This window comes from Camelus bactrianus, chromosome 32 (assembly GCF_048773025.1).
Source record: "Camelus bactrianus isolate YW-2024 breed Bactrian camel chromosome 32, ASM4877302v1, whole genome shotgun sequence".
Classification (NCBI taxonomy): Eukaryota; Metazoa; Chordata; class Mammalia; order Artiodactyla; family Camelidae; genus Camelus; species Camelus bactrianus.
This window is the reverse complement of record NC_133570.1, coordinates 9,528,355-9,552,064: the sequence shown is the minus strand read 5'-3', so window position 1 is coordinate 9,552,064 and position 23,710 is coordinate 9,528,355. Positions and strand designations below refer to the sequence as shown.

At 55.9% G+C, this 23,710-nt stretch overlaps 2 protein-coding genes across 4 annotated transcripts in view; one reads left to right on the top strand and one right to left on the bottom strand.

Moving 5' to 3' along the window:
• BICDL1 (BICD family like cargo adaptor 1) overlaps nucleotides 1-3,055 on the top strand; it is a 66,541-nt gene extending 63,486 nt beyond the window's left edge. For both annotated transcript variants that reach the window (XM_045506350.2, XM_074356230.1), the window contains one exon: nucleotides 1,563-3,055. In XM_045506350.2, coding sequence (XP_045362306.2) covers nucleotides 1,563-1,724 — 162 coding nt within the window. In that variant the 3' untranslated portion in view covers nucleotides 1,725-3,055. The remainder of the gene's footprint in view (nucleotides 1-1,562) is intronic.
• A 612-nt stretch (nucleotides 3,056-3,667) lies between these two features.
• Nucleotides 3,668-20,428, bottom strand: RAB35 (RAB35, member RAS oncogene family). Of its 2 annotated transcripts, XM_074356233.1 has the most exons (6): nucleotides 20,165-20,416; nucleotides 14,901-14,951; nucleotides 11,755-11,878; nucleotides 7,459-7,583; nucleotides 7,246-7,370; nucleotides 3,668-5,904 (listed from the first exon to the last, which is right to left on the bottom strand). In XM_074356233.1, the coding sequence occupies exons 1-6, from the start codon at nucleotides 20,214-20,216 to the stop codon at nucleotides 5,776-5,778; spliced, it is 606 nt and encodes a 201-aa protein (XP_074212334.1). In that variant the 5' UTR covers nucleotides 20,217-20,416; the 3' UTR covers nucleotides 3,668-5,775. The 2 variants fall into 2 exon arrangements, with proteins under 2 accessions (XP_074212334.1, XP_074212335.1); XM_074356234.1 differs by lacking the exon at nucleotides 7,246-7,370 and having other exon boundaries at nucleotides 20,165-20,428.
• Between the last annotated feature and the right edge of the window lie 3,282 nt (nucleotides 20,429-23,710).

Genomic DNA, 23,710 nt, shown 5'->3' with positions numbered 1-23,710 from the left:
GTGTACTAGAAAAAACTCTAGCAGCTTCGAAAGGGTTTCTTTCTGGAGGACCCTGTGCCACTGCTAAGGTTGCCTTTAACGACACCAGTTTTAGGGAGTGCATCCTGAGCACAAGGCCCCGTGCCGGGGATTCGACACTGGGGCTTTCAGAGTAGGGGCCATGTCTCAGTTCTGTAGGGAAGAGGAGGGGGTGAGGTAGGAAGCTGATATGAAGGAAGACAGGGCGGTGGGGAGGACGTGAGCAAGGGGTCCACACCCGCCGCCACTTGGTGACATGGTCAGGAAAGTCCCTTTGTTTCACACTGAAACCTGCAAAGACATTTGAGTGACACGCATTTGGGTGAGTGTGTAGGAGGTGATGGACAAGCTAGTTGGGGTGGGGGCCCAGCCAGCCCCACTTCCTGTCCTCACCAAGTAAGTGGCAGCTCTGGGCCACCGGTGTTATCTGCCCCGACCTCAGGGAGCCCCCCACCCCCCACCCCGACGCAGGCCACACCATCCTGTGCTCGGACATGGGCAGCTGACTCACTCCCGGCTCAGCCCCGGGCACCTTGTCTTCACCAGGACATCCCAGAGCCCACCCGTTTGGCGTGAAGGAATCAGGCAAATGTTGTGGAGATGTTTACTAGACCAGGCTGCTTATGTTTCTAAACCGGTAGTTTTCCTGGTCTGTTGGTGGCAGAACGCCTTTGTCAAGTAGAATCTTGCACAGACGCAGAATCTGGCAACTAGAATGGAAAGCGTGTGGAGCCCCTCTGTGGTGTGAAAGCTGCTGTTGTGTATGGCAGAGTCGGAGCAAGGGGTGCATTTTCTATGCAGCTGTAACAAATCAGAGGGGAAGGTGCTACCCCAGGGAGGAAGCCAAGGAAGTGGGCCTAAGTTGGAGTAAATCAAGCCCTGAAGATGGTGATGCCTGTGGCCTCTGCCAGACGGAAGCCTCGCCAGTGAGGGCTGAGTGCCCGGTTGATGGTGGGCAAGGACAGCGGGGGGGGGGGGTGCTGTGACCGTGCACGTGGGCCACTGGTGGTGTGTGGGTGGCAGCAGCTCAGGCTGGTAGTAACTTGAGGGGGAAGAGGGCAGGAAAAGCCCCGAGGCCAGCCCCTTGGGCTGGAAGGCTGGCCAGCTGAGGCCACCTTAGGGCCTGGGGAGAGGGTGTGGGTACCAAGCGAGAGGCACCCACCCTGCCCCAACGGACATGGGAGGCAGGACAGAGAGGACTGGTCCCAGGCGAGGCCAAGCGTTGGGGTGGGGCTGGCAGCCTGGGCGGAGAGACAGACAGGCAAGTATCCTCTGTGGCTGTCCTCTGGCTCTGCAGGGACCAACCTAGTCTGCAGGGTCAGCCGAGGGGATAAGGCTAGCGAGAAGCCCGCCCGAGCCCTGAGGAGACTGGAGGTGCCGCATGGCTGGTGTGTGTCCCTGCAGCTCGTCCACACGCGCTGCTTTCTCGGTCATTCATCTCATCCCTCATCCTCCCGTCTCATGCTTCCTGTGTCTGCCACCTCCCCGCCCACCCCCATGCCAGGTCAGAGCCTGCTCAGCCCCCTGCGCTCTGCCCTCTGCAGGATGACATGCACAGGGTCATTGACCGGCAGCTGATGGACACGCACCTGAAGGAACAGAGCCGGCCTGCTGCTGCCCTCTCCAGGTCCCACGGCTCGGGGCGTGGGGATGAGCCCAGCACCGCTGAAGGCAAACGGCTCTTCTCATTCTTCAGGAAAATTTAAACTGGGAGGAGTCAGGCCAGCAAAGATGGGTGCACTGGAGGCAACTGGAAAGGGGATGCGGGCGGGGGCCCAGCGCACCGGGTTTGCATGCCAGGCCCCCTGCCCTGGGCCGGGCCCAGCGGCTGCACTGCACCCCTGCACTGGGGCCCAGCTTACCAAGAGGCCTGCTAAGCCTCTGAAGGCTGCCCTCAACAGGAGCCTTGTCCCCAGAGCCGCACCATGCCCAGTGTGGGCTTGCCCAGGATCCGCTGCTGTTGAGCAGGGCTCAGGCTGCCTCCAGAGCAGCCCCTTGACTGGGCTCTGCTGCTCAGAGCCAACGGACCACAGCCCACCCTGCCTACCCCTCAGTAGCTCCGTGCCCAACCCCGGGCACCGCTGCCCTTCTGTTTCAGAATACAGAAACAGGAGAAATGGAGGCCCTTCTCTGCATGCCTCAGGAGGCCCTTACTGCCCCCAGCTGGCCTGAGCTGCGGGAGCCCAGTCCCACAGGGCACCACGCAGGCCTGAACCCCGTCGTCCCCCAGCCCCTGGCCCAGGGAGGAAGGGGAGGCGGCGGCCCCTCACCCGCGTGCATGCACCTCCCCGCCAGGAGACCCAGCCCCCCGGGCCTGATGGCTGGGGCTGCCCTCACGCTTGGCCATGGTGCGCCCTGCCTGGGCTTGGCTGAGGTCATCCCCTGAGCCTGGGAGAAAGAAGGGCCTTGCCCCCTGGCCACCCCCGCCCTCCCCAGCCCCTCCAGTGCAGGCCTTCTTCCTCGGCAGGGCCTCAGCCCCCTCCCTGTCCTGGGGCCAGGGCTGGGAGGGGCCTCCTCCCCCCACAGCCCCCTGCTCCCTCACACAAACAAGTTCTTGGTTCAGCGGAGCAAGGCCAGGCCACAGAATGGCCCCAGAGGGGTCTGCGGTCAGCCACTCCACCTCGAGGTCACCACTGGTACTATGGGGTGGACGCCTCCAGATGCTGCCCGCCAGGGCCCCAGGAGGACAGCCCGGCGACCTGCTGCTCCCGCCCCTTCCTTGGCAGGCGTTTCACCTTCTCTGCCGAGGCCCCAACGCAGAGGTGCCCGGGCTGCGCCAGCCACAAGCTGCTTCACAAAGGCTCTCCTCCCCACTCCCACGGGCAAAGCACAGCAGGGATGAGTGGCAAGAATGTTCCTATAGATATTATGTACAGACCACAGGGCTGTAATTTTGTACGTAGCGCTCATGTAAATACACGTATGGATTTTATAATATACATATTATATATGAATCTATAAAGGCATATTTTTAGAAAAACAGCACACCACTGCTTCTTTTGAAAATAGTCTAAGAATAAAATGAATTTCTACAGAGCTTCCCGCCTCTGTCATTGGGTACCTGGAGGGTGTCTGGTCCGAATGCAGCTTACCTTTCAGAACTGCTGGCTGTGAAGAGGCAGTGATGGCGTGCCCCCAGCCTGGGGAAGTCACCTCGTCCATGGGCACCCAGTCAGTGGATCCAGCCAGGAAGGGGCACCTCCCGTGGAGGGTGGAGGCATCCCCGTCAGTGGCGTTTGTTTTGGGAGCAGTGGCTGCAGGCTCCCTGCCAGCGCGGCAGTTGCCCGGCTACAGGCAGGCCCTGCCGGCGCCACTTCTCAAGCTCCAAGCAGGCCCAGCAGCTTAGCAGAAACTTGGAGCCAGAAAGAGATCGCTGTAGGCAAAGCTTCCGCTGTATCTTTCCGGGCACACGGAGAATAAACACGGCGCTTCCCCTGGCATCTTACCACGTGTGCTCCCGGCCGAGGAGACGCTCAAACCGCACCCACCTTCTGTGGAGAAAACGAGCCTGCCTTCTGAAAGCAACCCTGGGCCTCAGAAGGCACCTGTGCGGGGCTCAGACCAGAACAAACAAGAGCCGGACACAGTGAGTGGGAAGAGGCCAGGCCCACCCAGAGCACAGCTGGAGGAGAGGAAACAGACCCTGGAAGAAAATTTGGCAGCTTGAACCTTTATTTTTAGTATTTTTTTTAAAAAGCATAATTAGAAACTTTCAATACAGAAATAATCCTAGCAAACCATTTAAAAGTTTTGTTGTTCGACAGGAATTTCACATCAGGTCCACCAGGACACCAGTCCAGCCCTGAATCCCCCACCCCCACCCCCCTTCATGCATGTGACACTCAGCGGGACAGGCACAATCATCACCAAATCAGCCCACCACCTCGGTCTGGATTCCCAGTTGCCAGAAGCCAGTGACTTCTAGCTTGGGCTGGAAGGTTCCAGAACCCCCTCCTCTTATTGCTGTCATCTGCAAGCACTGCCACGCCAGTGTCACCTGAGTGCTCAGAGCTGAGTACGCAGCCCACCCAGAAGCCTGAACTCTGCACATCCCCCACGGGACCCGCCAGGGTGGTCCTGAGGACCAATACCACATGGGGCTCCCGGCCCCCCAAAGCACCGTCTTCCCAGGCCTAGAGCTCCCTCACCTCATCCCGCAGCTCCAAAGTGAAGGCCTGTCACACAGAACCATGGGCTTTTTTGGCAGTTTGGGGAAGTGGAGAGACAGGTCAGAAGAAACCCCCAGTTTTTAACTGATTAAAAATCCATCAACACTAACATGGAAAATCTGCAGAGATCTGTGATGTGATTGTCCAATCAGGGCTTGACCTGGAAAATCGTGTAGGAGAGGAAATCTAATAAAACACCTCGTGGTGTTGAAATAAGTTATTCCCAGGTTACGTGATCCTTTTAGGGGAAGGTGAATGAAGTGTCCTGAGGGGGTGGGGGTGACAGTAATCAGATGCAGGGGATCCTGGTTCCTCTAGGGCACCAGGGTGGGTGGAGGCTCCCAGCCCCACCCAGCAGCCTTCCTTCCCACCCGTGAAGAAATCCGCATGCTACCCTTGTACGGAAACAGTCCTGTCAGCGATCCAAGGCTGCCTGCGTCCAGCTCAGAGGCTTCATCCTCACGGCCCAGCCACCCCAGCACCCACTCCCCACACTCACAGGTGCTGCATCGGAGACCCAGGACTCAGCGGGAAGCCCCTCCTCTCCCACCCAGAGCTGCTCGGCCAGGAGCCCAGCTCCACGACAGGCAGCCATTCGCTTTTTTTTTTTTAAAAACACTGGACCCAAAGTGGGGAGGCCACAGCTTTTACTGCTTGGCCAACCAAACCTCAGGAAGAGAAAAAAATTGTAAGGAACTTAATTCATTTGATTTGGCTTCATTTTTTTTTTTTATCTGTTAAAATAATGCTCCTGAGTCCCCCTGCAAGCCCATCCCTGCACAAACAGCCCTACCTTTCTGTCGCAACCGAAACAGGTTGGTATATAAATTAGACGCCACAGCTCTCCTGGGTGTGTAGCTCATAGTCGTCTAGAAGTCAGGACAAGAAATCTGTTGGCCAAAGGGCAGGAGTGACTCCTTCTGTGGACCCGAAGGGCTGGGCCTTTGATGGGGACCCCCAGGACCACCTCAAGGCCAGGTTTCCCCAGCTGCCAGAGTGGTGACGGGGACGGGGTGGGGAGGGAGAGGAGCTGGGAACAGACGGCACAGGCCCCGGACAGGGGTGAGCCCCTCAGTGCCAGGCACAGCTGCCGACAACCTGCAAGAGAGAATGAGTCACGCGGAGCCCCTCCACCAGCCCAGGTTGGCAAAAAAACGTGTGTCTAGAACGCGATCCTGTCTCCTCAGGAAGCTGCTGGCGGTAAGATGGGGCGGGGGGCGGAGGGTGTCGCAGCAGGCTGGCATTAAGGAGGCAGAAGCCAGAGCAGGACGAGGGTGATGCGCTGGTTAAAGCATATACATTATGTACAAACTCCGGTTAATCAGTCCGCTTGGCTGGCAGCGTCCTCGCCGGGCCCAGGCGCCTTGGCCGGGGGCAGGGGCACCAGAAGGGCAGGGCAGGTCGTCCGACACCTTCTTGGCACTCGAGGAGGGAGGGGAGGAAGTGTCGATGGAGCCTCCCGGTACAAAAACGTGGAGAGAATTCTTTAAATAACGGCACGAAACTGAGACTGTCCCCCGAGGAGAGGAGCCCGGCGGCCCGGGCCGGGGGAGCGGCCGCAGGGCAGTCTCTGCAGTGGGCTGGGGCATTAGCAGCAGCGTTTCTTTCGTTTACTGTTCTTCGTGAGCTTCACCACATCGTTCTGTTGCTGCTGCTGCTGTTTCGCTAAGTTGTCCTTCTTTGCTCGGAGGACCAGCTCTGTGATGCAGTTGAACATCTGTGAGGAAGGAAGAGGCAGGGTGGGCCTCAGCCCAGTGCGGAGGCCCAGTCACGGCGGCCCCAGCTCGGCCGGCCAGCTAGGCACCCCCCGCTGCCTCCCCAGCCCAGCATTCTAGTTCTACTCGTGAGTGGTTTGTATGTATGTCCTCAAACCCTTTCTAGAAGGAGGTAGTGGATTATAAAGGTCAAAAGAGACATACATCAAAGACCTCTGAGCTCTGTCTTGGGGATGTCAATCTTTCGGGGGTTTGCCAGTCTTAAAGGAGAAAGAACTCCTTTCCTTCAGCTGGAATCTTGGGACAGCACAGATAAAGGTGCCCCTGCTCTGGTGAGGAACCAGAAGCACCCAGAGCCTGGTGGTTCCACGCCACCTCACTGCACGTCCTGCCCAAACCTTCCCCGGACCACCCCAACACACCCTGGGGATGCCACCCCACGGTCCTCTCCTCCACTCCCGGGAAAGGTATCAAACAGGTAACATAACTGGCTTCACTCTTTCCTCACAACCCAGGAGGCAGGGCTCTCACCCCACCCCAGTCTACACAGGGGACAGTGGAGCCGTGGAGCCCAGAGAGGCCACAGGGCCCTGCCACAGGCCCACAAGCGGAAAGGCCCACCCTGTGCCTTTAGCCTGACTCGGAGGTGCTGGGACTCCCCACTGCCAGGAGGCCTGTGTCCAGGATGCAGGGGCATTCGGCTTTCCTGGGCCTCTGGCCTCCACACCAGAGGGGCAGGACTCTCCCAAAGCCGCTAGCAAAGCCAGCCTGGGCTGCTGCCAAAAGGTCCGGCTTTTCTCCCACAGACTCTCGAGCGTTCTCCAGCAGCCCCGCAGCAGTGAAACAGGGATGCCCCGGCCAGAGGCCCAGCCAGTCAGGGGATTACATCCCCAGGAGCCTCGAGGGCTCACCCGGATGCCCACCTGAGCTCTGGAGGCCACAGGAAAGCACGCTGGTCTCTGCAGGAGCCCAATGCCCCAGGGAAAGCCAGAGAGCACAAAGGGGTGACAGTGGTGGTGCCGGGGAGGCAGAGGACTGAGTGGACACCATGCACGGCTGTGGTGTGGGGCAGGTCTGAGTGCTACTCAGCCTCTCACGAGCTGGAACCTCCATTTCTCATGTGACGTGTGGGACTAAGTGACCTCAGAACTGCTGAGATAGGAGGAGACGCCTGTGGAGGGCCACACCATGCCCGCGCACACAGTAGGCACTCCGCACATGGCAGTACCATGACGTTTCCTGTCTGACCCTGGATACCCTGGGCAGGCCAGCATGGGGCGAGGAGGCCGTGGTGGAGCAGAGCTGGGCCCTGCTCGCGCCCCCGGCTCCGGCACAGGCCTCACCTCCTCCACGTTGACATTCTCCTTGGCGCTGGTCTCAAACAACTGGATCCCCATCTGCCCGGCGAACTTGTAGGCGTCTTCTGTCTCCACCACCTTCCGCTCAGGGTCGTCATTCTTATTCCCCACTTCAAGGCAAAGCAGAGTCAGCCCAGCCCCGCACGATGCCCACCACCCTCCATCCCACTGTCCCTACCCTGCTGGGTCCGGCCTCACCTAGTATCCGGCATACGTCATCACAATTCTGGTTAATTTCGTGAAGCCACCGCTTGACGTTGACAAATGACTCAGCACTGGTGACATCATAAACCACGATTACCCCGTGGGTCCCCCGGTAATACCTGCAGGGCCAGGGTCTGTGTCAGAGCTTCTGTCTAAACAAGAGTAGCCCCTTTGCAGAACCCGCCTACCCGCATCCACACGCCTGGGGAAACGGCCAGGGAGCGAACGTTCCCCCGAGACGCCTGGGGTCTACTCTCCCTCTGGCCTTGGCTGGACGTGCTGGGACCCTGCCCCAACCAGCGGGAGGGACGCCTGGCAGCACTGCTGCTCACGCTCACCCCCCGGCATGGTAAGTAGGGGGTGCTCGGCCCTGTGGTGGCCAACCGGGTCGTTCAGAGTCTGCCACTGGCTTGAAGCATCTTTGAAGTTCTGGTTTTGTTTTTAAAATTCAAGCAATTTGTGCATTTGACCCATTATCACTGTCCTCAAATCTGTCTTAGTAAAAAGTCATTAGAAGAAGATGCACCACTTGTGAAGCCTGTCAAGGTCTGCGTTCACCCCTCCGGGTGCAGGCGGGACCCTCCCCTCCTGCCACTCCCACTCCAGGCCCATCCAGGCCAGGGGCTGGGAGGGCACGGAAACCGCCTGGGCAACTGGGCGCCTCCAAACTCGCAGACCCTGTGGTCTGAGGTCGGCTGGAAGGTCTGCAAGGCAGGGCGGTGTGAACATTCCTCTCCAGACACTGCATTGCCCTTTACTCACATGGTTCTGGAGGACAGATGGAGGGCATCAAACCCAGGAGGAAGAGGAGGACAGGGCTTCGCATTGGCCTTGACAGCCTTCACCAACCCAGTGGCCAGGTGACACCCCTGCCCTGACACTGCGCCGCCACCCAGCACTGCAGAGATTATCACTCACCAGGGGCCTCTAAGAACAGAGGGCAAGAACCCCTGCCCGCAAGAGGCCGCGCTCACAGGTGCACAGGCTGCTTCCTCCGGGCCCCGCCCCAAGCCCGTGGGAGAGCAGCCCCTCCCGCTGGTGGTTCTGAGGCACCAGCAGTTGCGCGGGCCTGGAGCCGGCCGGGCTGGCGGGTGCAGCTCGGCTCTGCTCTGCCTGCCCATCGGCGCTCCTGTGACTCTAGGCCCAATCACAGGGCAGAGGTCAAAAGGGCTCCATCTCCGAAAGGCTGTGGAGCCCTAGGAAGGGTACTGCATCCACCTTCACGCCTCAGTTTCCTCAACTGTGAAATGGGCGTAGCAGTCCTTAACTCTCAGGGTGGTTATGAGGACTGAGGAGATAACATGTGTTCACAAAGGCCAGCTCCTTATTATCAATATTTCTTCAGTGACACTCTGGGCCCCTGACACAGGTGGGAAAAACCAAGGAACAGCTCATGAGGCAGCAGGGACGGTAGCTTCCCTGAGCTGGCCACCAAGGCGGCAAGCAAGCGCCTACCCTGTGCCCCGATCCCAGCTCTCCATCCCACACACCTGCTGACGTCCCCAGGGGCTTCATCCTGCCTGCAGCTCTGCATTCCTGGGGACGCAGCATCCACCTCAGGGAGCCCAAGCCATCAGGCCGTCCAGGCCCCGCCCTTGCCCCTGCCCCCACCCCCAGAGCGCCAGGTCATCACCGGGTTCCACTTGGTGGATGTCCACCTGAGCAGGTGCAGGCGAGCATGCTGGGAAGCGGGGGGAACCATGCCGTGACCCGGGGGACAGACGATCGTCCCCAGCCAGCAGAGGACCTGAGCAGCTGACTGTGTTTCCCAACCCTCTTTGCCAAAGACTACAGAAAATGCCTACGGCTGCAGCCCCAGCACAAGCCCCACTGCTCCCTGGGGAGCTCTGGCTTCTCTGGGGCCCCGGCCAGAGGGCTTTACCCGAGAGACAGAGCTAGTCTGGGGCTCGGCAAGGAGGGCACCGTGCGCCGGGCTTCCTAACACCTCCGCCCTCAGTCACCATGTCCGCAGCCCACAGCTGGGTTCTGCCAGCGTGTCATACCCCTGACCTCACTGAGCACACAGGAGGGTCACCATGGCACCAGTGAGGACACAAGGCTGCTGGGGTGACGGCCGGAAGTCCTGGACCGGGCAGACCCCAGGGCTTCCTGTCCTTGTCGCTCTCCCCGCCCCCCCAGCTGCACCGCGAGGGTCCGCAAACCCATCACCATGAGACAAGAAACAGTGAGGGCGACAACATGGCGTCCTCCTCAGGCTACAGTTTCAGCTTCTCTCTTAATGCCCTGAATCAGAAAAGGCCACACTGTTGCACCCAGACTCCTTCCCTCAGCCCCCAGGCCGGCAGGACAGCAACCCTGAAACAAACAGCCGGGGGTGATGAAGGCAGTCTCCCCTCTTCTGGGGCAGGCAGGGCCACGGTCCTCCGCCGGAGGGCCCAGGCTCCCCAAGCCCCACTGCCCTGCACGAAGCATTTCTTGTGGCCACGGGCCCAGTGCTCTCCGCTGCCCTCATTCCCTGACTGCTTTTCACCCACAGGAGGCACCAGAGCATCTGCCATCTGCCTCAGCCCAGGCCTGGGGGCTGGCAGTGAGCAGGGCTGTGGGCCGGTTAAAGGCAAGAGACGGACCTCAATTCAACTCCTAACTGACCAACCAAGCAAAGTCACTTCACCTTCTCTGGGCCTCAGTTTTCTCATCTGTTAAATGGAGATAATCACAGGACCCTTTATCAGGACTAAATGAAATGACACACGTTTTAATGTCCTTAGCGAAGGTCCCAGCCCAGAGGAAGGACATCTGGGGTCAGTGCTCAGACCTCCCGACCCCGACAAGACGTCTTGGTCTTGTTCGGGCCTAGATGTTTGGCCGCCGGAAGCTCATGAAGTCCATCCACTCCAGGGAGCCTCTGACCCCAGCTGTCCTCCTTAGCTGAGGCCTCACCGGCAGCAGCCAAGACACAATGGGGCTTAGGCAGCTCATCAGGAAATAGCTGCAGAGAGCTGTCCAGGGCAGCCCCCCAGAATGGGGACCCCCAGGGCCTCAAGGACATGTGCTCACTACAGGGCTGTCCCACCCATTGGCCTATCCCTTATCCCCCTGGGAGCTCTCCCACACTCCTAGCCACCACCATGGGGCTCTTCACGTGACACTTCCCACCCCCTCAGGAGATCCTGAGGGGCCCCCGGATGAGCAGGCAGTCTGGGTCTGCCCCGTTTCCGCACTGCAGGGAGGAGAGGGGTGTCTGGCGGGGAACTTCCTCACACCTTCCCAAGTACCCCCTTCATCCAGGCTCTGCTGGGGGAGGCAAAGGAGTGGCCGACGGAAGAAACAACTGCTCCAGGCCAGGCACCGGCTCCTGCTCTGCACACACTCCGGAGCGGAGCCCAGGCGCTCACTGCCCCTCACAGGGAACAGGACCCCTCCGGAAAGCTCCCTCATCCGTAAAACAGGGATGATGAGAGCATCTACAGCAGGGAGCGCAATGGGATCATCTGTGTGAAGCCCACGCACACAGGACTCGGCATCAAAGCAAATCCCCAAGACAAGCCCTCTGGGAAACTGAAGCACAGAGAGCTTAGGCAACTTGCCCAAGGTCACACAGTACAGCAGAAATGTAAATTCTGAACTGTCTGTCTTCAAAGCCCTGCTCTTTCCTGGAACCTGTTCTACTAAGAGCCCAAGAACCAACTGCCTGTCCACAAGACCCCTGCTGTCTGGAGCTCCAACCCGGTTTTCCTCCTTAGTTGCAGCTAAGAACCACAAGGTGCCACAGCAGCAAAGGAGGGCAACCCGCGGGGTGAGCCAAGTTCCCAGCAAAGAGCTTTGGGGAGGCAGAGGAGGGGTCGCCCGACGGCCTCCTACGTACCAGTGCTCCTTCCTGGCCTCCCAACAGAGAGAAGCCCCCTCCAAGAAGTCAGGGTGGTGACAGAAGCCTGCAGGGCTGACCCCAGCTGTCACAGCCGACACCTAACAAGAGTAACTGTCACTAAGTGTTTGACCATCTGGCAAAGCCAACAGCACCCCCATTTTACAGGCAAAGGAACCGAAGGCCAGGGGGTCAGCGGACTGACGTGCACCATCCAGCCAGCCCCCAGAGCCAGGTGCTCGGCCACCTCCCACCTCGGCAGGCCCCACCCCTCCTCCTCTCGCATCTTCAGGAAGAGGAAGGGCTCTGCTTGAAGCCACCCACTGCAGCTGCAAGGAGCTCACCTCCTGACGCCTGCGAAGCTGCCCCAGGTACATTTCTACCACAACCCGGCACTAGTCGCTCAACTGTGTCTGAATGTTGGTGGCGAGGGGTCCGAGCGGGAGTGGGGCGGCCTGACTCACGTGGAGGTGATGGTGCGGAAGCGCTCCTGCCCGGCCGTGTCCCAGATCTGCAGCTTCACTTTCTCCCCGTTGATTTCCACAGTCCGAATCTTGAAATCCACTCCGATCGTGGTGATGTAACTGCCTGCACACACATGCACGTTAGCCAGTCCCACAGGCCGCCTTGGTTAGACTGCGTCCTAACCGGTCCCCACCATCCCGCCCCACTCACTCGGGGCAGAAGTGGGTTTCTCCCGACAGCAGCCCTGCACTACCCTGGTGGTGTGATGTTGGGAAGAGTGGGGGTGGGAGCTCTATGTGCTCAGGGGACACAGCCCTGAACAAAAAAGACAAGGTCCCCTCTTGGAGGAACCCACAGTCAAGGTGAGGGCAACAGACAGGATATAATGAAAAAAAGTGATAAACAAGACAATTTCAAGAGTTATGCCTGCCACAAAGGAAATAAAACAGGGGACATGACAGGGGAGGGGGAGGGCAATGCTCCTTTAATTAGAGTGGCTGGGACACGGACATGTTCGCTGGGGCCTGGGGGTGGCAGGAGACGAGGATGTACTCTGGTTTCTCTTTCCTATTCTATTCCAAACATTTTAAATGACCCACAAAATTAACTTCCTAAAACACAAACAAGTCATGACCTGCAATTTGAAAAACACTACTCCAGGCAGAGAAGACAGTGGCAAAAATAGCAGTAGAGGGGTGCGGTCATGTGAGGTCAAGCACACAGAGGGAGGCAGGTGGGGAGGCCAGCTCTCGGGGCCTCTGTGCCATTTTCAAGAGCCTGGACGTCCTCTTGTGTGTGGCAGGGAGGCACTGAAGGGTTTTAATCCGAGCATGAGCTGCATTGTAAATAGCTCTCTTGGGGCATCTGTGTGAAAGATGGAGCTGAAGAGAATTTCTGGCAACAGAACAGCCCTGCTCAGGCTTACAAAGGCCCGAATGCGAAGAAGAGCACATGCTCTCACTCCACTGGGAGCTCACAGTGTGACCCAGCATGCACACAAGACACACACACACACACAACTGACTGTGCGAAGTGTGGAAAGTGGTAGGAAAGGTCAAAGTCCAAAGCGGGGTGGAGGTCAGGGAAGGCTCTGGGGCGAAAGTCACATTTGGGCCTGGCGTGAAAGAACAGGTATGATTTCAAAGGTTGAGATCAGTGGGGGCAGGACATCCCACCCAGAGGAAAAGAGCTGAGGCAGAAGCAGGGAGAGAATCCATTCAGAGATCAAGACGGCACGTGGCCCTCTCTGCAGGGACTGGATGACGCCAACGAGTGCAGCCCAGCACCTAGAGCTGCAGGCACCCGATACACAGCTGACGGCTCAATGAGCGAGTAAGTGAGGGAGAGCTGGTGAAAAAAATGAAAGAATGAACAAGCAGCAGGGGAAAGGATGTCAGAAAGGTAGGTGATGGTAGGTGATGAACACCAGTGCTTTCACCAGGGGATGGCTGTGTCCCCACAGAGGATGCTTGGCAATGTCTGGGGACATTTTTGGTTGTCACAACTGGGCGGGAGAAGGCTGCTGGCATTTAGTGGGTGGAGCCCAGGGATACTGTTCAGCAGCCTTCAATGCACAGAACAGCCCCCACAACAAAGAATTACAGGGTCCAGGGTGTCAATGGTGCTGAAGTGGAGAAACCTTGCTATAAATTCTGCTCACGTGTAAGTGAGGACCGCTGAGGTTTCTAAACAAGAGGAGACCCTACCAGAGACACGTATTAGCAAGATGGATTCAGCAGTCTGGTATGGGATGGGGTGGGAGCCGCTGTAACGCTTCAGGCTAGAACCAACAACAGTCGGAACTGAGATACTGGTAGTAGAAATGGGAAGGAGGAGCGAGGCTGCAAGAGAGAACCCTGTGAGGGTTGCGAGCTGACAGGAGGGGAGTCAGAGGGACACCAGGAGGAAGGGGGATGCCGTTCGATGACGAGAAGTGCCTACTAGCTACCATCTTTGAACAGGAGACAACAGCAACAACACACCGCCGGTATTTACTGGGAGATTACTCAGTCCCAGGCACCACAACCTACGAGATCTCAGGTAATTCCCCTATGTGGGAAGGGTGATGATCAGTCCCATCTTACAGACGAGTGGACCCTCGGTTATGCAGAGAAGACAACTCTTTCCAACATCACACCACCGGGGTGGTGCAGGGCTACTGTCGGGAGAAACCCACCTCTCCCCCGAAAGAGGCATCCGCCATGTAATCACTTCCCACTCCCCAGTGAGGCTCGGCCGCAGCACAGGGAATCCTCACAGATGGCCCCGCTTCAGCCCTGGGTCAGGGAGGCCAAGCCAGCCGGAAGCCTCTGCCCTGCACCTGATGTACTTGACCAACAAAAACATGTCCCGCTTCACCAGTGACCAGGGAAACACAACTTTGAATGAGACAGCACTTTGTGCCCTTCAGCTAAGCAGAAATGAAGACCACTAAGACCCAGCACTGATCAGCACTGACAAGGGGCACTCGTGACTCCAGTGGGACTGTCCGTCAGCTCGGCACAGCTTCTGTGCAGGGCGAGTTGGCAGTACCTGTGAAAACCTTAAATGCACACAGCCCCGACCTAGTAACTCCACTTCTGCAGAAGAATAAACATACATTCAAGAAACGCGTCCCAAGAAATGCAGCATCACTTAAAACAGAGGCAGCCAGGAGGCACGCGCACACCAGGGGCACTGCTAATGGACCGCATGCGCCCCTGCGTCCCTGCCCAGCCGCTCAGAAGGACCACAGCTCCGCATGGAGACGTGGAAGGATGGTCCCGATAAGCTGAGGGGAAGGCAAGCGGCCATCCGGGGAAGAGACGGCTTTCCTTTTTCACTCTGTTGTGTCCTCCTGTTTGACACTTCACATAGGCATATTCTCACTTGTAATTTTTCTTTCTTTTTTAAATGTTGGGGCACAAAAAAAACACCCTGAATAGAAAGAGGATGGGCCTGTAAAAGGGTTTTTTTGCACGAGATAGATGAAGACCCACCACAAGAGACTTCTAACCAACACCCCGTCCTCCCCCATCCCTGTCTTGTAAACAAAATCAGAATGAGGACGTTTCCTGAGTTAGGCAGAGGCCAGGGTCCTCTGGCGCCAGGGGAAGGGATTTCAAAACCGAAACACCACCCAGCAGCACCCCAGGGGCAAACTCACCTGAGAAAGTGTTGTCTGCAAAACGTAACAGCAAGCTGCTCTTGCCCACACCTGCAGGGGAGAAGGCAGGAGGTGAGAGGGGCCTGGTTCCCGCTCCAACCCCGATCCCTCTTCCTAACTCTGCAGAAGCGCGGCAGCACCATCTCGTCCCCAACGCTGCTTGTTCTCTCCCCAACAGCTCACGTGTCTCCCCCTCACCTCTGACCTCTCCCTCCATCTCCTCCCTCCATCTCGTGTAAGACAAGCTGCCCCAAACTCCCCAGGGAGAGACGAGAAAGGGACACTTGCCCACCCATGAGGAGGACCAGCCTGGCCCCCGCCCGAGCAACAGCCCCGACGACAGAAATAGAGCAGGGAGACCCATCAAGTGACACTGGTCCCAGAGTGTGTGTAGAATGTGGTCCCCAGAAAACACACAGTATGTGTGCAGTGTCAGCTTGTGTGCAGTGAGAGACGAGGGCCTGCACGGCCACACAGAACCCTGGGGACCCTCGGGGCTATTCTGTAGGCAAGGAATGTGAGGCCCAGACAACTCAAACCGACTGTCGGTCACCTACCCAGGCTGATGCCATTCCCGGCTGGATGAGGAGGGGGCATCTGCCCGAGACCCCTCAGCTCACGGTGCTCAGACCATTTCACTAATCAAAGCCTCCTCATTCCAAGAACAGGCAGACCCTCATAAGCTTGGTTTCCCTGTACTTCAACACACAGCAGCTTTAGCCTTCAGGTGCACCTGTCCTGTGCCCTGTGTCCTCCAGTCCCCGCCCCGCTAACCCCAAGGCCAGCTGGGTCAACCAAGCACAGAAGGAAAGCACCACACACTGAGCACTGAGTGTGGCTGGCACTTTGATGCTCCTGCAGTTCCAACTGCACCTCTTAAGATGAGGCACCTGAGGCTTCAAGAAGCTGGCCTAGAGACCTCAGCAGGAGCAGGAGCGGATCTGAATCCAGGGCTGTCCACCCTGGAGCTCAAAAGCTCCTGCCAACACGTGCTGCTTGGGTGGCCTTCTTGCGTCCGCTTTAGGACATGGAACACAAAGACCCGAAGGACACCTGCATCTCACTCCCGTCAGATTGTTAGCTCACCATGAGATCTTAACCCAGGGTATCAGACATCATCCCACCACCACCAGCTAAGAGCCCATTTAAGTCCATGTGCGGGTCTGTGGGGAGGAGCCTACGTTCACCAGATCCTCAGAGGGCGCTGCCTCTACCCCATCCCCAGCTGACCCTGAAGTGCTCTCTGATGACCTCTGGGGACGTCTCCAAGTGGGCAAGTCGCCCCACGATGCCCAGAAGGAACTTGTTTCATGGAGTGAACCTGGGTTGGACTGTCCCAAAGGCAGGCCGGGTGCAGCTCTGAGCAGACAGGTGCGGCAGCCAGGGCCCCACCACCCAGCCCCTGCCTGCTGCCGCACTCGGGGCCACTTCCTCCTTGCTGCCCCTGTGAGGCTTCCTGCCGAGCCCAAGGAGAGCCCCAGTCCTGGGCTGGTCCCTCACGGCACTCTGCCCAACGCCAACATCCCATCGGCCCTGTCGGTTCCTTGCTTCCTCCTGGAGCCTCCTGGGTCCGCTTACTCAGCGAAAACCTTGTGTCTGGGCCACTGGGCTGTGAGTTCCTCCAGGAAGGAGTCTTGCTCTGCTCGCCCTGCACGTTCACGGTGCTGGAAGCTGGGCCCAGCACTCAGTAGGCGCCAACAAAACACTGTTTAGTGAATTTATGACTAAACCAATGCCGATCGCAGGCAGCCATGCCACCTAATGCTGCGAATGCAGCAGCAACAGGAGCTCCAGCAGCAGTGTTCAAACTTTTGGGGGGCAGCAGGATCCTTTTTTTCAACTTAAAATATATCTGACTCCCGTGTGTCTGAGGAAGGATGGTACTCTCTCTGCATGAAGCAGGCAAGCAGCATGCCCCTAGCTCGGCCCCTCTGGGTCGCCTTCATTCACCCAAGCTCCTCTGCAGAGCTCTCAAAACCACTACAGTCACCACGCCAACTGCTGCTTCAGGCCTGACACCCCCTCTGCCGGCCTTGCTCTTCTCTCTGAAAGGAAGGGAAACCCACCCTGAGAAAGGCTGTCTCCTAAATATCCCTGAAGAGGCCTCCTTGGGAACACATGCCATAACCACCCACTCCGCAGCACCGGCCTAAGGGAGGAAGTGATGGGTACCAGTCTGCCTTCACCACAGCTGAAGTCAACAGCTTCCCGAGGGCCGTCTCGAGCATGAAAGCCAACTGGTCTGGCCCCATCACCGTCACCCTGCAGGGAGCACAGGCCCCGGCACTCGATATCCCTTGGTAGCCAGGAGACAGATCTATTCTGCAAAAACCCTGGCCACCACTCTCAGTCATCACCAGTCTCCCCAGCTTTCGGCCTCTTGGCCTACACAGGTGCTCTGGTCCTTAAAACCTTCCACAAAAGTCCACACCTTCAGGCCTGCTCCTCCTTTGGGCTCTAGTTCTCTCACTCCTCTTTGCTTCAGTTCTAGATTGTTCAAGACCCTTAGACCTTTGAGTAAAGTGTTCTCAATTTTAATCCTAGCTCAGCAATTTGTTCACTGTATAACCTCAAACAAGTCACTCCTCTCTCTGAGCCTCAGTTCACTCATCTGTAAAGTCAAAGGCCTTAACTAGATCTCTAACGGTCACTGCAGGCTCCAGGCTCTAAGAACGAGGATGGCTGGACCTGGGGATCAGACAAAATGCTGATACTAATCAGACCCAATGTCAAAAGAGCATAAGAGAAAGTGGACAAGCTTAGGCATAAAGAGCTGCAAAAGCTGAGGGAAGGTATTCCAGAAGCATGTACAATGTGGCAGAGTGGGAAAAAGAGCTCTAGACTTAGAAAGAAAGAAACTAACATTCATTGAGGGCTTGCTGTTTGCCAGGCCAAACCAGCTGCTCACACAGCATCGATGTGCGTTAGCTCCTGGCTTTGCCTCTGACGAGCTATGGGACTTGAGGCAAGTCAGTCAGCTCCTCTGAGCCTTAGTTTCCTTATTTGACAAACCACACAGGCAATGGGTGAGAAAAGGATAAGAGACTGTGAAGTCATTTGATAAACCTTAAGGAAGCATCACATAAGGAGCCAAGTTCAGGGGAGGGTGTGATTCTAGTCTCCTTGCTCAGTTGCCAAAGCTTAGTTTGAACTTCCATGACTACCATCTCCAAGCCTCATAAGCATTCAGCTCTGACTATCAGCTCACTGTCAGGAGAAATTCAACTGCACAGCATCCATCTCCTCTACACCATGTAGTCCTACATGCTCAGGCTGAACCAGGAGCTGGACCACATAAATCTTGACCCACCAAGTCTTCTCCCACACCTGACTTCTGAGTGAAAAATCAATACACCGTGCAAAATGTATGGTGAGAAAGAGGGCCAAAGCCATCCCCGGGGTTTCATGGGGGAGAAAAGCCAACAAGCTACATCTTCTTCATCTTCTTGCTGAATTTATGCTTTTCATTTTTGGTTATCAACACACAGGCCCCAGATGTCTTGCAGAGGGATAAGGACCCTGACCATGGTGGGCTGACTTTAACTCCAAAAGGACAGAAATCACCCTGGTGCCAGCCCCTCAGAACCAAGGTGAGGGCTGAAATCAAATTCTGTAAAAGCATAAGCTTCAGCACCCAATGGAATGCCAGAGGCCATCTCCAAGAGCAAGGCTACACAGCTTCTCTGGTTTTCCTTCATTCAAACCACAACAAATCTGCCCTCCACCTTTTCAACTCCTCCCCCAGTCACAGCTATTCTTTATCTCCCTAGTTAGCCCTAACTTTTCTCCCTTCCACCAGTAACCACAGAACCTTAACCTCCTCCACCTGATCCAAACCACCAGCCAGGTCCCAATTCAGCTCCAAGGTGAGATCAAAAGCGATCCACTTCCCTGGCCCAGCTATGACACTGTCACCCAACACTCCCACAGCAGTCTTTCAATCCCTTTGATTTGGTCCCTTCTTTCCTTAACAACCCATGGCTCTACCACCAACTTGGCCTCTGCCTTCAGTCACATGATCCCCTTGCCCACACTCAACTCAGGTCTGGTCTATAAACCTGGCACGTTCCCAAGCCTCCTTCCCCATCATAAAATTGTAGTACCTCATCTATGCTCCTATAAACCTCCTGGGGCCTGCCTCCCTGACCTCCTGGTCACCCCATAAACCTGCTTACCTGCCACACTCCAAACACCTTTAAAACCCTCCACCTCTTTCTCAGAAACCAGCCTATCTTTTCTGAGCACACCTGATATTCATTCATTCAACAAATATGTATATATGAGGCACCTACTGGGTGCCAGGCACTGCAACAGGCACTGGAGAGGGCGCAGTGCACTAAGCTAGGAGCTCTCCACAAGTGTATAAACAGTCAAAGCACTTTTGTAATGTTGGCTGACCCACCTCCAACAGCCATCTAGTGTACAGTATATAACAGCCAGCACAAACTGAGCACGCATTGTGTGCCAGGCACTGTGCTGAACCATGTGTATGTGTGTGAGCGCTTTACCACACTGAACACTCGATCAGCCCACTGAGGCAGATCCTATTACCAGTCCATTTTACAGATGAGCAAATGGAACCACACAGGGACAACAATTCAGCAGGAATGTGCCAGGCCCTGCACGAACTGCTTTACCTGTCTCACCTCATTTCAACCTCACAGGAATCCCATGAGGCAGCTTCTGGAAACATCCCCATTTCACAGAGGAAGAAACTGAAGCTTACAAAGGCTGCTGATAATCACATCAATATCTAACACCTACCGAGAGCTCACTTTCCGCCAGGTAGGATGCTAAGCACTTTTCCCCAGCTTTATCTCATTCAGTACTCACACCACCCAGAGAGGCAAGACCCCACTTCTCAGATGAAGGAATTGAGGCTCGGAAAGGCGAAACAACTTGCCCAAGGTCAGAGTGAGGAAGCTGGTAGTCCTGGGACTCAAACCCCGGTCCGTTCAACTCCAGAGATCGCGCGACTTGACCAAGGTCACACGTGAGGCAGGGGCCGGCGCGGCGAGTGGACCGGGCGCCCAGCCCAGAGCCCCGAACACCCGCGAACCCGGCCCCTCAGCTCCGCAGCCGGGCTCCCCATCCTCACCTCGGAGTAGCCCGGAGCCCCTCCGCGCGCCCCTGCGGCCGCCGGCCGGCCGCAGCCCCGCCCGCCCCGCGCGGGCCGGCACCTCCCCGCCCGCCTGCCCGCCCCGAGGCCCCTGCGGGCCGCGCCCGGCAGGGCCCACGCCGCCTCCGGCCGCCGCGGCCCTCACCGCTGTCGCCGATGATGAGCAGCTTGAAGAGGTGGTCGTAGTCCCGGGCCATGGCGGGCGGGGGAGGCGCGAGCGGGCGGGCGGGGTCGGTGCTGGCCTCGCGATCCGCAGCTCCCTCCGGGCTGCTCGGGCAGCGGCGGATCCACTTCCCGAACAAACAGCCGGAACTGACAGAAACACCTCCCTCCGCTCCCCCTCCTCCTCCTCCTCTTCAGCAGCCGCCGCTGCTGCCGCCGCCGCCTCTCTCCTTCCCGCCCCGCCCCACCACTGCGCAGGCGCAGCGCCTGGCACCGCCTCTGCGCAGCCGCGGCCAAGGCCAGCCGCGCCCTCTCCGCGCTCGCGTAGGGCGCATGCGCCCTGGCAGAGCCCGTGGGCGCAGGCCCGCCTTTCCCATATTTCCTCGCGGAGCCGTGCTGCTGCGGTCCGCTACTGGGAGCTGGGAGAGCTGAGCTGCGCTCGAGCCCTGACTGGAAGCCGAGAATGCGAAAAGCCCGGCCGTGGCTCTGAACGGACTCGCTCCCTTATCCTCCAGACCCGCAAGCGCTGCGGAGAGAGGAGGACAAGCTCGCAGAGACCGTGGGGGCGGGGCTTACGCTGAGCTCCCGGTTTTCTTGCGTCTGGGGCCTGGGGCCGTTTCTGCAGGGACTCCGCCTCCAGGGTGCTGGCTTTGGCCCCCTAACTGTGTCCCGGGCCTAGGCGGCTGGAGGCTGCCGAGGTTTACTGGCCAGGAGCCGTTGCCGGAGTGTAGCGTGTTAGGAATGTGGCTTTTGAGGTCAGCACTGGGTCGGAGTCACATCCTAGCCCTGTGACCTTTTGGAGCCTGAATTGCCCCCCTAGTAAAACGGGGAGGGTGGGTCTAGATTCAAAGTTTCGTCCAACTTGAGACTGAGCCTGGAAGGTGAATGGTCCCGTGTGTAAGATGCACCCCGGAGACCCACAGCAGCAGCTCCCGCTGCTTCAATTTCACACCGTCTACAATAACACTTCTCCAGATCGCATGATAGGAAGACCTGGGCCGCAGAACTTAAGCAGTATTCGGTTTATCATCAGCCCCAGTTTTTTCTGGCTTTAGAGTAAGTTCCCACCTGCACTGGAAGTAGGATGCGCCTACTGCCATCCTCATTTATAAAACTGTAGAGAAAAATTTTAAGTTATTTGTAAGTTCCATGTAGCCCTATCCCTTTTCAAGTACCTGTTGGGTATTTCTACTTGTTTTCTCAAACTTCTGTTTATCCTGAGTTTATACTAAGTAATGCTCGTGTTTAAAAAAAAAAAAAAAGTACAGAACCTTACCAAAAAGTACAAATTACTATTTTTCCCTCAGACCCACTCCTCATAGTATCCTTGGTTAGTAAGTGTCGTGGATACCTTAAAATGCTTAACAAATGTTTGTTTAATGAATACATGTCCTTCAGTGAATTTTGCCTGTGCAAACATGTATGTAGGTACATATGTATGTTGCCATTTCTCTTTAACAACACAGATGTTCTGTCATTTCACAGTGGTATGGCACTCCATCTTATGGTAGTACTATAATTTAGCCACTCTCCTGTTGAAAGGCATTCACGTTTATAATTTTTTGTTATTATAAACAATGTTATGGGGAAGATCCTTCAACAGCACATGGAGTGTGTGGCTCAAGCTTTCAGTTGTTTTTCCAGGAGCTGAGAATCAGCATGGTGATGTCCAAAGAACATGGGCTTGGGATCTGAAGGAACTAGCTAGGAGAGGAGCTGCTCACATACTCATATGACCACTGGAAAATGGTCCTTCTTGGTGCAGGAGAGGTTAGTTGGATCCCCTTTGATCCAGCAGATTTAGGAAATACAAGGGAAGAAGCCTCAAGTAGACCCCAGGCAAGCACACTCCACTCTTACCAGCCAGTGAGGCAGGAGGTCACTCTAGATCATCTCAACCTGCTCTGGAGGCACAGAAACTTTGGTTCCAGTGCTAGCTTTGAAATCCTGGCTCTATCCCTTAAAAGCTTTGAGATGTCGGATAAATCACATCACAGGGTCTCAGAGCCCCGTTTCCTCAGAATAGTTGTGAGGATTAGAGATATATTTGCAAATTACCTGGCTCATATAGGCATGTGATAAACAGTAATGCTGTTAAACCAAGGTCATTTTGCAGTGACTCATTCATGCTTTAGGCTATTTCCTGTTACAGAGGCAAGCACACATGCCCAAGGCAGCCTCCTGATATCAGGGCTGCAGGATACTTTCAAGTAGAGCAGGGAAAAAAAAAAAAAAAAGAGGTGGGGGTAAGTAATTAGGTTTACTTATTTATTCTTGGAGGAGGCACTGGGGATTGAACCCAGGACCTCATGCATGCTCAGCATGCGCCCTACCACTTGAGCTATACCACCCCCCCGAAAAGAAATTTATAAAAAAGAAAAAAAAAGTAGAACAGAATTGGCCATTATGAAGACCAGACTCCTGACTTGCCTGCATGTGCCTTCTAGAAAGCAATAAGCATTAATTCATTTATTCAGTAACCATTTAATGAGTGCTCACTATTTGTCATGTGCCACAGACTGTGGGATAGAGCCTTTCCCCTCCAGGAGCTTTCAGTTTCATCAGAGATAAAACACACACTCATGAGGAATGAAAAACACAAGACGATACAAGAGATAGAATAGCTATCAAATAAGCAGTCTCGGAGGAGGAGAGCTATCACTTTTAGCTAGAATGATGGGGAAAGGATTTGGAATTTAGAGCCCCTTGAATGGCGGGTGTATTTAGACAGCCGCTGTCAAGTCTGTGAGAATCATCCATTTTAGCTTTGAGGGAGAGCTTCCTACAGACCAGGATGTGTGCCTGGCTCCCAAAAATGAAACTCTGAGCACATTTACCTCTAGAAACATTGTTTGACATTATTGAAACTACAGTTCAGTGACTGGAGCTATGTTATGGTAGGTAGATAAAGTCTATATACAGAGATGGGCATAAACTTTTGTGACCTGAGGTAATTAGAAACATGTACCATTGACGGGAAACTTTGTTCCCATTCCACTGTTCTCAACAGCCAGCTAACAGATGAGCTTGGCAACACCACCTGTTCATACATTAGGAACTACAGTGGGGAGGCATTCAAAGTTCTTGTAGTAACTTATAATGAAAAAGAATATGAAAACGATTATATGTATGTATATGTATGACTGAAACATACTGTACACCAGAAATTGACACACTGTAACTGCCTAGACTTCAACTGAAAAAAAATAATTGGGGGAAAGTAATCTGTACAAGCGTGCAGGATGGATTTCAGCTGCAGAGCTTTAAAGAAGGTTACTGTCAAAGCCCAGGTGTGAGGTAACAGTAGGAAGGGACAGATGCAAAAGACAATATGCAAACAATATCTACCAATTTAGCTTTTTTTTTTTTTAAAGAAAATCACGTAATTTATCTGACAACTCGACTCATTTCCTAATTCAATAACTATGTGTGTGCCTACCAGGTGCCAGGCACTGGGAATATAACATGAACAAAACAAAGCCTCATCCTCAGGGAGCTTACGGTACAGTTGGGGAAGGAAAAAAAATCA